This window comes from Podarcis muralis, chromosome 7 (assembly GCF_964188315.1).
Source record: "Podarcis muralis chromosome 7, rPodMur119.hap1.1, whole genome shotgun sequence".
NCBI classification, from domain to species: domain Eukaryota; kingdom Metazoa; phylum Chordata; class Lepidosauria; order Squamata; family Lacertidae; genus Podarcis; species Podarcis muralis.
This window is the reverse complement of record NC_135661.1, coordinates 41432423-41447560: the sequence shown is the minus strand read 5'-3', so window position 1 is coordinate 41447560 and position 15138 is coordinate 41432423. Positions and strand designations below refer to the sequence as shown.

At 46.0% G+C, this 15138-nt stretch overlaps 1 protein-coding gene across 1 annotated transcript; it reads right to left on the bottom strand.

Moving 5' to 3' along the window:
- Positions 1-181: 181 nt before the first annotated feature.
- CHMP1A (charged multivesicular body protein 1A) lies at positions 182-11989 on the bottom strand. Its single transcript, XM_028740021.2, has 7 exons — positions 11829-11989; positions 8384-8403; positions 6977-7054; positions 5696-5842; positions 3774-3902; positions 2219-2406; positions 182-1709 (listed from the first exon to the last, which is right to left on the bottom strand). Exons 1-7 carry the CDS (start codon positions 11833-11835, stop codon positions 1688-1690), a joined length of 591 nt encoding a protein of 196 aa, XP_028595854.1. The 5' UTR covers positions 11836-11989; the 3' UTR covers positions 182-1687.
- Positions 11990-15138: the final 3149 nt, after the last annotated feature.

Here is a 15138-nt window from a genome sequence, read left to right as displayed (position 1 = left end):
ACCACCATTGCATGTTGACTGCTTCTAAGAGTCCCAGGTGAGAGTTGAGTGCAGAGTGGGGACCAAAGGTGGACAAACTACCCCCAAAGGAGCATGAGGTGTGTGTTCCCCCGGTGGTACTACCCGTCCCCTAAAACCCCATACACCCCAATTTCCGGAGAGTAATTTATTTAAAACAGCATTAAAGAAACAACAGCATTCGCTTTAATTTTTTTTTTTAACGAGAGGTGGAGGAAGGCAAAACAGAGGAGTGTTTTTCCCAAGAAGGAGCTGGGAGGATGTGGCACTCCATAACCCCTTTCCAACAAGCCTTTCACAATGAAAACACGCCCTCTGTTCCCACACCCCACCCCACAAAGTGCGGCTTAGAAGAAGAGGAACAGCACAAGCATAAAGGCCAGGCCCTTCAGAGACAGAATGGCGGGAAGAGAGAGACCTCATTTTAAATACCAGCAGCAAAGTGGAACAGCGTGGTTTCTTACAGGAGAGGTGAGCTCTAAGACCAAAGAGGTTCTTGCTCTCTTGAAATTGGCTCTGTCAGAAAGGTCAAAGCAACACCATTGAAGACAAGAACCTAATCCTGTTAAGCCCCACCGTTTCCACCCAGAGTATTAGGAGGTCCCAAGTCTTGTTGAAAGGGGGGGGGGAGAGAGAGTGAGAGCGCAGGGGGAAGCGCTGCTCTGGAACCAAGAGGCAAACTTCTCCAATATGACAATTTAGGGGGAAAGACCCAAGCATCTCTGTACATGAGGGTTCCCCTTCCAGAAGTTTGAGGAAAGGTACATGCTGGACAAGGGTGAACTGAAATGCAGAACACGAGCAAAGAGTTCTTAAGAAGGCTGGCAGAAAAATCAGAGGGTGTAGAATCAGCAAATGAATCTATCTTTCTGTGTGTGTAATGGAGGGAGAGAATAAAGGAACATTCGTTTCAAAGGTCACTTAATGGTGTGTAAATCCAAAATGGTGTGTAAACAGACAGGCGGGGGAGGGGAGAAAGGTACACATCCATTCTCTGACAAGCTCACTTTGTAGCACAATTCCAATTCCAATTTCCACAAGTCATCCCCTAAAACAGCCTTCCCTGACTTAGTGCTCTCCAGATGCTTTTGACCAGAACTCCCATCAGCTGTAGAAGCTGGGGTTTATGGGAGTTGTAATCCAAAGATCTGGGCAGGCTGCCCTAATCCAAGGAAGTGACTGATATTAGGAGAAACAAACAGCACACCCGCCTCCACACACCAGACACAGGTTCCAGTTATAAAGGTTTTAAGTCTTGCAAGGGCTCTGCCTGAATCATTTCTAAGAGCTATATGCTCCTGTTCCTTTCATCCAGTGACTTTCAGGCACAAGAGGATGAGGGGAAGTGTGGGCTGAAAAAAGAAGTTGGTGTTTTTTTTGGGGGGTGGGGAGGAGAACCATTCCAATAAATTTGCCTCCCAATCACACCCAAGCCTAGGCAAGTTCATGTACAGGTGCTTGCTGCTGCCACTATCTTTAGAGAGTAAATTGCCATCACCATGAGAGGATTTAAAGTCCATTGCTGAACACAGCAGGCCTGGAGGAGTCGAGGGGCCAGTCTTCCTTCCGATCACCGTAGGACGGGGTGGCCAGGGGCCTCCCACAGGAAGTCCACAAATCATAGTTGAACAAGGCAGAAGCAACAGTCCATTAGGGGGAGTAGAGAGGGTTAATTCCGCAGGGCAGCCAACCTGGACAGGAACACGGGAGAAATAGAAAATGAAAAAAGAAGGTGTTTTTTAAAGGTACAGAAAAGAACTAGATTTTTAGGTTTGACCATGGGGAATTGCAAAAAAATACTACAGCCCTCATTCTGTGTTGCCTTCTTTCCCCTCCTGCCACATCAGAGAAGATTCTGCAGCCACAGAGCATGCTCAGTGCTTGTCAGGCTATTTCTGGAGACTGTCCCTTAGGGTTGTTCACCCTTAAGTTTTCTTTCTTTCTTTAATTTTGCATTAAAAATTAATTTTATAAAGTTTTTAAAAAATACTTCTGAAAACCTCTTGGCTCCCCAAAACCAGCTGATACCATGGATGGGTGGTCCTGTTTTGGGGAGAGAAGAGTGATGCTACTTGCTACCAGGATATGGCAACCTATAGATATTTTAAAAGCTGTCAGGGCCTGGGTCTCTGTCGTTGGCCGAGAAGCAGGAATTTGAATCCTACAAAATGATTATGGGCATGTTTGGGTGGCAACGAACCTTCGCGATAGCTGGTCCTCCTGGGAACGCACAGAGCTCTCTCCCACCGCCGAGGCCCCCTCAGGCAGCTGGTTCAGCTGATCCATGACTTCCAGGCCGTTCTCCTCAGCAATTTGTACTATCAGACTGTCAACTTGCTCCTGGGGTGTGGTCAGTGTAGTGGCTGAGCTCATGGAGTCTTCCATCACCTGTGGGGATCACAAAACAGATCCTTAGCAAGGAGGGAGGAAACAGAACACAAGAATATGTCCGGTGCAGTCCCAACAAACGGGCCTGCTTCTCAGTGGCAATTATTCCTCTTGCTGTCCCACACGTGTCCAGCACAAAACATCCCCTTCTTCCAGATCTCCCTGCAGCAGGAAGGTGCTACTGCTGTCCCCCACTGATGAATATCTGGTGGTGGCTCAGAAGTAATGCATAACAACAGAGGCATGGTTCAACAATGTCTGGGAGATAGTCCTGTCTGAACATCCTACACAACACAGACAAGTGGCAAGAAGTGAAGTGAAGAAAGATCAGTTTGAAAATTTGTGGTTCTTATTTTTTCCTCTTTATCAATATGGACTTAAAATTCTCAGGCCCTCCCAATATCCACACATCGCTTTGGAGGGGCTCTGCTGATGCCTAGTTATCACACAAAACTGTTAACAACTCTTTCAAGATAATTTAATTGTTTGCTGTGAGCTAGTCAGTACTAAGTATTGCATAATCTGCAGCTGGATTCTATGATGTTTACTTGAAGTTTCTCTATTTGTTTTCTCGAGATCAATAAAAATTACATATGAATAAAAAAGGGAAGGTGCTACTGCCGTCCACCAATAAGCCCACCAATCTTTTCCTTTTCCCCTTGCAGTTTGCGGACAGAAAATGAAGGGGACTCTCTCCCCATTCCTACTGGAATTTGTAGAAGGGCGACAGCAGTAGTACCTTATACAAGAAGCTTGCACTGAGAGCAGGGGAAACACACACACACAATCACTTCCTCTACACAGGCAGGGAAGAGTTGTGCACAACCAAACAGTGGGCTAGCAGACCCAACACACTCCATACATGAAAAGGGCTGTTCATTTACATTCTGCACCTTCCTCCTGCCCTAGCCCACATCCAAGGGCCATCAGTAAAACATCTGATTTGCATGTAGAAGGGCCCAGGTTCAACCCCCAACATCTCCAGATAGAGCTGGGAGAGACTCCCTGTCTGAAACCCCTGGAGAGTTGCTGCTAGTCAGAGTAGACAATACTGAGATAGATGGACGAGTGGTCTGACTCAGTATAAGGCAGCTTCCTACATTCCAAACTCCAGACCAGAGCATACATACTGCTAAAAAAGAGTGTTTTACACACTTCCTACAGCAGAAATCTGAACTTCAACAGAACTTCACTATGTCTGGCAGTGCGGGGGTAGATGGAAGGAGAAGGAGTCATAGGCAAATGGGGGGTGGGTGGGGACAGAACAGGTTTACTGAAATAAGGAGTTTTAAGGAGTCTTGCATCCCACCACCCATAGCATTACAGCACAGATGCCTTGTTCTCCCTGGACAGCAAACAGCCCTTACCGAAGTGTGAACATCCAAGTTCTGGACCTGCTGCTCAAACTTGTCCATCACAGCGGAGACCTTCTGCAAGTCCATAGAGCTGAGTGCTTTGTCCAAGGCCTTCGTCACCTGGGCCATGTTCTTAGTCACCTGCAGTAGAGAGTCGGAAAATGTATCATGCATTTAGGAAGCAGACGCCCATCAGGGAATTGCCCAGAGAGCTGGAGCCAGGACTTGGAGGACTTAAATAAAGTGTGGGGAACTGCATCTAGTCCACAAGCTGCATTCTCTCCTTCTCCCATCCCATGAGCTAAATTTCACAGGTGGGTTGTCAATCACCTGGCATCACAATGATGTCAGGTGTCCTGTTCTGCCTGTACAGTTTAAAATCAAACTGTGCAGGCCAAAGCACCGCCCTGTATTTTGCAAGTGTCATCAACCAGCTGATCAACAGCCTTTGCAAAATGTGGTCCAGAGGACTGCTCAGCAGTGCCTGCAAACCCGCTTTCATTTCAGCTGCACTGCCTCTTTACCTGCTCCAGAGCAGATGGGCATGGCTTGGCTGAAGTGACCTCCATTAGCAGGGCAGGGCTGGTAGGTATAATTAGGTTCACAGGCTGGAGGTTCTCCACCACTGATTTAAGAGTTATGTCCCTCAGAACAACAACGGCAGGAAAATCCAGGGGGCAGAAAATGTCAAATGAGCAGAGAATGAGGGTTTCAGAAGTATAAACACAACCAAGGTGGTTCTCAGCTGATAGACCTTAATGGCTGTTTCATCATTTTCAGTCTTGGAAGCCCAGACTCAAGGTCTAAAAGTCAAGAGGGGCCAGGATCGAGATGCTGGGGGCAATAGAGAGCAGCAGAGGAAAAAATGGGCAGAGTGGAAAGGGGTAGAGTGGGTAAGAGGAACATTTTTTGGCCCTAAAGTAGCCCACAGGGCTCCAATGGAGCAAACCAGACTGACCAGTTCTGCTCACATACCAATATGGAATAAGGAAGAGTCAGCAACCCAGGGGTCAAATGAGCATGTTTGCCGATAACAATATGCCTAATATTATGGATTAAATTGCAGATTGGATCTCGGGCAGTAAGGCTGGAAAAGCACTCTTCCAGAGATCTTAGAAATCTGTTGCTAACCAAGACAGACAACACCTGGCTGGATCAGTGGCTGTCGGTCCAACTGTAGCTCAGTTTTCATGTAATGGTACACCATAGCCTGAAATAATAAATTACTCTGTGTGCTGCTCAGTCATCCTGCCCAGTTCCTTCCCTGTGCCCCCTTTACAGAATCATGGAGCAGCTGGCTTAGTGTTACATACTAAGCGGTGCTGGTGATTTGCTTCTTGCCAGATAAATCACATGTGGAAGCTGAGGTTTGCTCTTGGCTTACCAGTCATGGTGTGTTTGGAGAGAAACAAGACACAAGCACTGGCTTGAACGTTAAACCACACAGCAGCCAGCTCAATGTTGTTTCTTGCTAGGGAGGAGTGAAGCAAGTGCGACTGAGAGAGTGCATCAGTCTGTTGCTCGTTCCCAGTAAGCCATGGTTTGTTATTGACGAATGGTGAAGTGTGGACTTTTTCAGATGGACTGGAGTGGGGGAAGGTTATGGAAATATGAGAAACTGGCATAGGCACCACCACAAAATGGCTGTGATTTAAATCATCTCGATGTAAATAAACCCACCTTGCCCAGCAATGCCTACGGTAAAAGATGTGATTTTTAAAAAAGCAATGAGAGGGGCAGGAGACCTTGGTGAGCACAAGGCAGGGGATTTTCACTGGGTGTCGTGAAGCTGTACACCATGTTGGTAAACATTATGTGCAAACATGGCCAATGAGAAAGGCAAGTCCTTGTAGCCTTAAGCAGCAGTGAAGAGGAAACATCTACCAGGTTAGACTGTGGATACTCAACACCAGTGCCAAAGTGCATCTTCTTACCCCCTTCATAGTCACTGCTGTCTGGACCTTAGAGGCCACCGCATCCACTCGGGAAGCCATACGGAGCCAGTTCAAGCCTTCGTTCTTCTTCCGAATGGCATTCTCTGCATAGACACGGGCACATTCCACATTCTTCTGTTGAAGGGCCTGGAGCAGAAGAAAAAAGATGCTCAGGGTGAATTCACCAGAATCAGAGCACTTGTATGGGGCTCTAAACGTGCTGCCAATCAGCCAGAAAACCTTTCAAGCCAGCTGCATCTTTACCTGCCCCACACATGGCAACATATATGCATGGCTTCGCCAAAACAAGAAGGTGGCCTTCAAACAGTGTCTCCCAACATCAAGAATTCTATACATGGCGCAGACTTGCTGGGCCCACCTTTTCCCTAAATAAGGACTGCCCCATGCCTCTCCATTTTTAGTGGTGCAACAATGTAGTGCCCACAGTGTAGAAAGGTCCTTACTTACAATCTGCACTAGACAAAGAAATCAGGAGTGAAGGAAGAGACAAGAAAATGGACAAACATGTTCAGGAATGGAGCTACTAAAGACAGAGACAGACAAGTAGATCAGTTATGGGGAAAGGTGAGGCTGTGCCAGAAATGGAACACAGCAAAAGACAGAGAGGATGGGCATACAAAAGAGAAACTAAGGGAGCCAAAACTTTGAACTGAGCAGAAAGACACAGGAAACAGAGAGCCTTAAAACAAAAACAATTAAAACAAGGATACGGAATCTGTGGCACTCCAGATGTTGTTGGACCCAACTCCCATTATCCCGAACCACTGGCCATACTGACTGGGGCTGATAAGAGTTTGAATTGAACCAAGATCTGGAGGGGCACTGGTTCCTGATGTTCAAATGGGGAGCCACAGTGTGTAAGCAAAGAGGCTTAGAGAGAGCAGTAATGCTGCTATCGGAGTTCCTGATTGGAGAAGCAGTCAGCCTTTCAGGTACAGTGGTGCCTCGCAAGATGAAATTAATCCGTTCCGCGAGTCTCTTCGTCTTGCGGTTTTTTCGTCTTGCGAAGCACGGCTATTAGCGGCTTAGCGGCTATTAACGGCTTAGCGGCTATTAACGGCTTAGCGGCTTTAAGAAAAAGGAAACAAACTCGCAAGAACTCGCAAGACGTTTCGTCTTGCGAAGCAAGCCCATAGGGAAATTCGTCTTGCGGAACGACTAAAAAAATGGAAAACCCTTTCGTCTAGCGAGTTTTTCGTCTTGCGGGGCACCACTGTACATCTGGCAGTTACTCTCATCACCAGCATTTGTTTCCATTACCTTCTTGACTTTGGCTTGCTCTGTTTTGGAGTCCTTTTCTGCCTTCTTGGCAAGCTTCTCCAGCTGCTTGGCTGTAAACTAGAGAGAATGAGATGCTCAGTAGGTAGGTAGGCAGGCAGAAAAACATCTCCAGAGGTGGAGATATCCACAGGGAAGAACTTGCTATTTGTACATTTCTAGTCACCATATCTCAAAAAGTATGTGCAAGACCTCAAAAGATGAAGAAAAGACAAGCCATATGTGGCTAAAGTAACTCCCCTATGATGAAATAATATAATATTTGGGGTGTTCTAGTTTACAAAAAAAACCAGTAAAGGGCTGTGGGGGAAATATGGCAAAGGCTTGTGAAATTATGTATGTAAGAGGTGGGAAAAGAAGATCATGTTTTTCTTCTGTTCCTCTCACAATACTAGACCCAAGGTCATCCAAAGAATCTGAAAAGTGGAAAATTTAAAGCAGATGAAAGGGGGGGGGGGGAGATTCACACATCACACAGTTCATCACTAGAACTGGCTACCACAAGAGATTGTACTGGCCACCAACTTGGATGACTTTAAAAGATGATTTGACAAATTCATGGAGAAGCGGATAACAATGGCTACTAGTCATGAGGGTTATATCACTTCCAGTGAATAACTATTACTGGGGATCATGAACATGAGATGTCATTGTGTTCGTGTCCTACTTGGGGGCTTTTCAGAGGCATCTGGTTGGCTGCTGTGAGACAGGCATCTGGTCTGGTCCAGGAGGTAGAAATGGCCATTGTCTCCCTACTTTAGACCAATACATCCTGAGTAATTTTTAAGTTGTGTGCATATTCAGAGTCCACAAATCTGAGGCCCACAAAGAAGCAATACCAATGGGTTGGCATACTGTAGAATATCAATAAATTTTACAAGACAGAATAGAAGCTACCAGCATTGAATGCACAATTGAGAGCTGTGGGAAAAGCTAGTCTGAGTCAGTGAAACTTCCCACTACTAGTGGTCCCCAGGAGCTGCCCATCCCAGAGTCTCATACACAACTACAAACTAGTAATCTGCCAGTCCAGAAAGTAGATGCTTTCTCTGTCCAAGAAAGACAATACTTCCTGACAGAAACCTAGGTGCCACCTACATAAGTTCACCATGAAAAAAGTGCATTTTTAAAATGGTGATTTTTAAAAAACAAATTGCACATACAGCTGCCTTGAAGACTGTTAGCCTCCTTACAGACCATCCATTTGAAAGGCAGGGTACTAATCTTCAAAATAAATAAATTCTCTCTCAATAATTCAGCATTTGCACTGTGTACAGTATATTTTTTAAAAAGAAATTTACATCCTTTTCTATACTTTGCTGCAGAATAGTTAATAGTGAAGCCCTAGCTGGCAACAAGAAACAGCATTTCATAGTGTCCAGCACTCACCTTTAACTGGAAGAGTGTATCTGTGAAGAGAAATATGACAATAGTTGGGTTTCAGAAAAAAGGTCTCAGAATGAAGGGTACTGACTGAAATTTCCACCAACCCAAACATTCCTTCTAGCCCAAAGAGGTCCAAACTGGGTACATTAAATACACCCTTCCCATAGAGCAGCAAAAATCCTTTGTGCTAAGCACTTTGTGTCTAGCAACTTTACATGAGGAATATGAAATACATTAATCTCTATACAATGAACTAGCTCCTACATTTTTTACATTTGCTGCTAAAAATCATTATGTTTTTCCGTTCCCACAGTTCCACAGGAGGAATCGTTGCACCTTGGAGCCCAACTTCTTGACCTGTCATGCATTTATAGCCTATATACTAATCATGTGACAATATATTAGTAAGCCAGTCTTTCAAAGTGCCACAGCACTTTCTCTCTCCAGAATTCAACACTCAACTTTAACCACGGCAATCATTTTCCTTTGCACTCTGGCCTCTCAAGCTGCCTGGAGGATAACTGCTAGCTGGAGACTCCTGTTCTACCTCTGTGGTGAGGGGAAATCGATCAAACACTAGGCCACCCAGGTAACTGGCTCATACACTGTGTCACCTGTCTGGCATCCAGGAACAGGAAGTGGCATCCAAGAAATGAGGAAAATATGTTACTGCTTGTTAAAGGATCCCCTTTTGAAGACTCTAAACACACAGTCTTATTTGGCTCGCAGAAATGATTCTCTTGAAAGGACTGCCAGCCAGATGAGTGGCTAGAACAGTGTTTCCCAAACGGTTTTGGGCAACGGAACACCTGTTTACCGGGAAAAAATCTCGCGGCACACCACCATTAAAGCCCCGCCCCGTGACGTCAGCGCGCAGCGTCACGCCGGGAGGGACGCACAAAAGTGAAAGTTTTTTCCCTTCCCCTTGCCGGGGTGGGAGGAGGCAGCAGAGCGAGGGATTGAGGGACGGCGGCAGCTGAGGCGGCGGCGGCTGTTGTGGTGGTGGCGGCGGCGATAGCGGGCGGAGGAGGAGCCGTCGCCGGGAGTTGCTGCTGCTGCTGTTGCTGCTGCTGCCCGGACATGCCGGCCTCCTCCTCCTCCGCTGTCTCGCGCTCCTCCCTTTTGCGCGCGCTGCCCCGCCGCTCGGCACCAGCACCGCGGAGCCGCCCCCGGCTCGACGCGGATCCTCGCCGCCGCCGCCTCTCGCCGCCCGACTCCCTCCCACGGCACACCAGCCGGTGTCTCACGGCACACTAGTGTGCCGGGGAACACCGGTTGGGAAACACTGGGCTAGAACAACCCAATCAGATGGGCAGGGTACATATAATAAAAATATTATTAAAATAATTATTATGGAAATATCAGTTTCTGGCCAATGCAAACATGCCTCTCACAGGCATATATTTCTGTCCACAGGGCTCCATCCCTTGGGGCATATCATAATACCAATAGATATTTTCTAGTATGGGTTAGAAAACCACTGCCTGAGCCCCTGACCTTAGGCAGGAACCTCTGTGCCACATATTTAAAACAAAACGCACAATCCAGATTACCTAGTTATTTGTGAGTGAAGTACAGGAGTAATGAAAGTGGGCTATATCAAAGATCAAAGCCAAACATCTGACTCTGCCTCCCACAAAATCACAAGGCATATCCAATACACTATTTAGTCCAACCCTGCGACATACGACAGACTCGGCAACCTATGCAATCCATGAATTGTACTAAGTTGTACTAAATGTCTAAAATTAAAAAAATTCCTTCCAGTAGCACCTTAAAGACCAACTAAGTTAGTTCTTGGTATGAGCTTTCATGTGAATGCACACTTCTTCAGATACACTGAAACAGAAGTTGCCAGATCCTTCTATATAGTGAGAAGGTGGGGAGGGGTATTACTCATAATAATAATAATAATAATAATAATAATTTATTATTTATACCCCGCCCATCTGGCTGGGCCTCCCCAGCCACTCTGGGCGGCTTCCATAAAAACCAAAAATACAGTAAAATCACATGTTAAAAACTTCCCTGAACAGGGCTGCCTTAAGATGTCTTCTGAATGTTAGGTAGTTGTTTATCGCTTTGACATCTGCTGGAAGGGCGTTCCACAGGGCGGGCGCCACTACCGAGAAGGCCCTCTGCCTGGTTCCCTGTAGCTTTGCTTCTCGCAATGAGGGAACCGCCAGAAGGCCCTCGGCGCTGGACCTCAGCGTCCGGGCAGAATGATGGGGGTGGAGACGCTCCTTCAGGTATACTGGACCGAGGCCGTTTAGGGCTTTAAAGGTCAGCACCAACACTTTGAATTGTGCTCGGAAACGTACTGGGAGCCAATGCAGGTCTTTCAAGACCGGTGTTATATGGTCTCGGCGGCCGCCCCCAGTCACCAGTCTAGCTGCCGCATTCTGGATTAATTGTAGTCAGAAGGGTGGTGGGAATGGGTGATTGGCAGATAGCTGTGATGAGCCTGTTGATGACTCTTAATGACTGCAATAGGTCTTACAGGAAAAAGCAAGGGGTGAGAAGGTGAAAAATGGCTTTGTCATGTATAATGAGATAAGAATCCAATGTCTTTGTTCAGACCAGGTTTCTCCATGGTTTTAAGTTCAGACCAGGTTTCTCCATGGTTTTAAAACCATGGAGAAACCTGGTCTGAACAAAGACATTGCACACGAAAGCTCATACCAAGAACTAACTTAGTTGGTCTTTAAGGTGCTACTGGAAGGAATTTTTTTTGTTTTGTCTAAAATTAAGTTAGCCTAAACACACTCTGAAGGCAAAACAAACACCCCAGACATTTAATCAGAACAATTTGATGGGGAAGGGGAAGCATTCCTTCAAAATACCAAACACAGCAGATAGATTTTTGCCTGCGTGTCAAGTAGCAACTTGCCTTTAGTTGAAGGAAGAAGAAAAAGAACCTCCCCTCCTCCTCCCATGTGTGCTTCTTGACTGCCTTGTCTTGGGGGGCAATAAGGTTGCCAACTTTCTTTTCTAGGAATGCACTTGTGCCAGAAACTGAACAGGTGAACCTTTGCCTGACAAATGTGTGTGAGGCCGGAGCCGGGGGGCGGAGGAGAGAGAAAAATAACAGGCAGCCAGGAAAGCAACCTGGAGAGAGATCCACACCCCAGATCCCTTCTAAATAACTCTAGAGAATTTACCTCCAGCTCACATGCACAAGGGGTGTGTGCTTATATGTATATGCACACACACACAAAAAACACTTTATGGGAGTCAAGGCCGGGGGCTGGGTGGGAGAATGCTAAAGTCATGTCTTGATGGCTTCATTGTTACACACTTCCCCACCCCGCTTTCACCTTCCCAGTTATCCCCACCCCATTGTAGGCAAGGCCCCAGTCCATAAGTCCCCACACCCTGGATCAGGGTTGAATGTGAAGTCGCTCCATCCCCCACCCACCCGAGGAAGAAGGGGAAAGAGCTGCCCTACCGTCCATTCTGAATTGAGTCCTCTGTCTACTCCCCTGACCAAAACTTCCGGGCTCCCTCCTCGCCCACTTCCGGGTTCTCTCCCCAGCCTCTTCCGCGTCGTCTCGAACGCGATCTCAGCCACGCCTCGCGAGACGACCGTCTATCACGACTGCCATCATCTTTCTCACCGCGCCGCAGTTTCGCTCACCGGGTCCGTGCTGGCGCATGCGTAGACTTTACAAAAAGTCACTCGTGGGCACGCCCAGCAAGACAGGGCTCGTAGGTGGCGGTTCCTATGGCAACGAGGGAGAAAGAAAACGAAGATGATGAGATGCGGGAGAAAGCGCTTGTGCACAGCTTGGGAGTAATTTAAGCACGAAGCAGATATAAATCTTACTTGAATATCGATATTATTTTTCTTACATATTGCTGTTGTTATTGTTGCGTATTATTTGACGGTGGTGATGATTCCCATCATCATCGTGTAGGGCTGTATATAGAAGAAGTAGGATAAAAATAGTGTATTTAGGGCTGGACAAAAACTAGACTGGTTCCTACTCCAGAATGGCTTTCAAACTAACAAATATTTGACACATACAAAAGGAAGAGACAATGAAGGGGAGAAGAAAGGAAGCGAATTCAGTGTTCAGGCACCATTGCTTTCCAAATAAATATACATTGGCCTTGGATAGAGCCAGCACATTGTGCTTGGTCTGCCTCTTGAGAATGTTTCTGCTGGTTGTATGACTTTTTAACTGTGCTGCTGCAGCATAACTTTGGAGCATAATTGAGCGGCAGCAAAATTATCCCCATTCTACTGACTGGTGAAGATGAGGTTGTGTTGTCTAGAGCACTGGTCTTCAACAGGTGAGGTTGGGTGGGATTCTCTACTGTGTGACAGCTTGACCCAAACTCCAGGGCTGTCTACCACCATGCAAATTTACTACTACTACTACTGCTATTAGAATTTAAAGAGCACCTTTCTTTTCAAGAAGAATATGGCCAACTTTCACTTGGAGGAAGGATATTGGTAAACTGGTACATTTCCAGAGAAGGAGATAAAGATGGTAAGGTGTCTGGAGAACCAGTCTGATGAGAAAAGGTTGAGTTGGTTATGTTTAACTTGGAGAAGAGATGATTAAGAGGCAATATTCAGAGGCCATCGTCCAATTTTTGAAAGGCTAGCACAGGAGTCAGCAAACTTTTTCAGCAGGGGGCCAGTCCACTGTCCCTCAGACCTTGTGCGGGGCCAGACTATATTTTTTGGTGGGGGGTGAACAAATTCCTATGCCCCACAAATCCCCTAGAGATGCATTTTAAATAAAAGGACACATTCTACTCATGTAAAAACACACTGATTCCCAGACCGTCCGCGGGCCAGATTGAGAAGGCAATTGGACCTTAGTTGGCCTACCCATGGGCTAGCACATAGATGATGGAGCATCTTTGTTTTCCATCACTCTAGCTAAACTTTAGAAAAAGCGTCTTGGCAGAATGACCTGTTTGATGGTACAAACAGTTTTGGAGGGTTCTTCAGGGTCACCCACAATGGGAAAATAGGGGAGCTCCCTTACTCTGTCCTAATAGCACTTACCTATCATCACCAAGAGTCTTGCAACATCCAAACCATCCTAGTGCAAATTCCAAAAAAGTCAGAGCACTTTAGAAAAGTTAGAGCCAGTGTAGTGCAGTGAAGGAGATTTAGGTTTTGCTTATGGGAGATGCCTCCAAACCATGATGAGAGTGGCTCAAGATCTATTACTCTTCACTCTTAACGTCTCTCTCCTGAGACGGTTTTGTCTGAGGATGTAAGGGAAAAAATCATTTGAATATGGTGAGAAGGATATAATAAATATAAAATGGTGGAGGAAGAAAACATGCCAAACATTAGCCCAAGAGAAAAAGAGGGCAGAAAAAAAGAGGGAAACCTGTACTTTCTTACAGCACCCATACACTGCCACAGGTAAAGGGTCCTGAGGAGGATATCACAGGAGTCGTTTCCTGAGCTGAATCAGCCCCCTCCTGCTGTGCATCTGGTGTGCTGCTTCTTTGATGATGATGGCACTGGTTGGTGCTGAGTCACAAAAGGACCCAGGCAATGCAATCAAGGATGGAGTAGTGCCAGTGTTGGGGGAGCAAGGACTGTAGGCTCATCTATGGGGGGGTCTCACAGCAAACATGAAGATGTGGGAGGAGGTAAAATGCTCTTGTTCCTCTTTACAGAATGATGTCCAAGAAGGGTTCAGGTTAGTGCCAGGTAACAGTTGGCATGAGCAGAATGAGGTCAAGCCAGCCTAATGGCTTTGGCTTGTAAATGAAGTGGGTTGGGGGAGGAGAGTTGCTACTCCTTATGTTTTGAGAGATGCCATTTTGGATGAGAGATTGAGGCAGCCTGGACACTACACAGGCAGCAGGATGTGTTGGTAGGAACCTGAGGTGGTAGAATGAATGGTACCACTTCAGGCTGCAAGTAGGAGATAACATTTGTGAAAGCTCCTCAGCAAGTAAGAACACAAACACATCAAGGAGAAAGGTTCTATCCCAATCTCATTCCTGATCTGCCAATTTTTTATATGCAGGGACAAGTTTTTTTTAATGTCAGGGACCATTCAGAAATGTGATTCCACCTGCAGCAAAAAGTAGCACATTCCCTTCTATTATCCCATTACCACTTCATTCTGCTGCACATGTACAGTCATCTTCAGGCTTCGGTCCTGGAAGCAAGTACTGCAGAAACTGGTGGAATTTCTTCTCAGTAAATATGCCAAGAATCAGGCACTTAATTCAAAAGAAAAAAATTCCTTCCAGTAGCACCTTAAAGACCAACTAAGTTAGTTCTTGGTATGAGCTTTTGTGTGCATGTATCTGAAGAAGTGTGCATGCACACGAAAGCTCATACCAAGAACTAACTTAGTTGGTCTTTAAGGTGCTACTGGAAGGATTTTTTTTTGTTTTGACTATGGCAGACCAACACGGCTACCTATCTGTAACTTAATTCAAAAGAACATTGTCAGATAATGCCTGCCTCTTCCCCACCATCATTTCTCTGTCCCTAATCCCATCCACTAACTAGATTGGATAAAAAGTCCAACATCCCACAAGTTCTCATTTTTATTTTTTATTTCTAACACACCCTATATTTACAGCACAAGCTTTTCTCCAAAGAATCCCGGGAACTGTAGTTTGTAAAGGTTGCTATGAATTATTGCTCTGTGAGGGAAACACTACAGTTCCCAGGACGTGTTGGGGGAGGCCGTTTTAAATGTATGGTGTGGACGTGACCTAAGCATTTACATTCTGTTCTTCATTGGATATTTCAGTATCAGAGT

Excerpts from the sequence above, each read along its gene's own strand:
- CHMP1A (XM_028740021.2), bottom strand. Across the intron at positions 7,055-8,383 it reads ATACACTCTTCCAGTTAAAG|TTTACAGCCAAGCAGCTGGA; the intron begins GTGAGTGCTGGA and ends CATTCTCTCTAG. Across the intron at positions 2,407-3,773 it reads ACTTGGATGTTCACACTTCG|GTGATGGAAGACTCCATGAG; the intron begins GTAAGGGCTGTT and ends TGATCCCCACAG.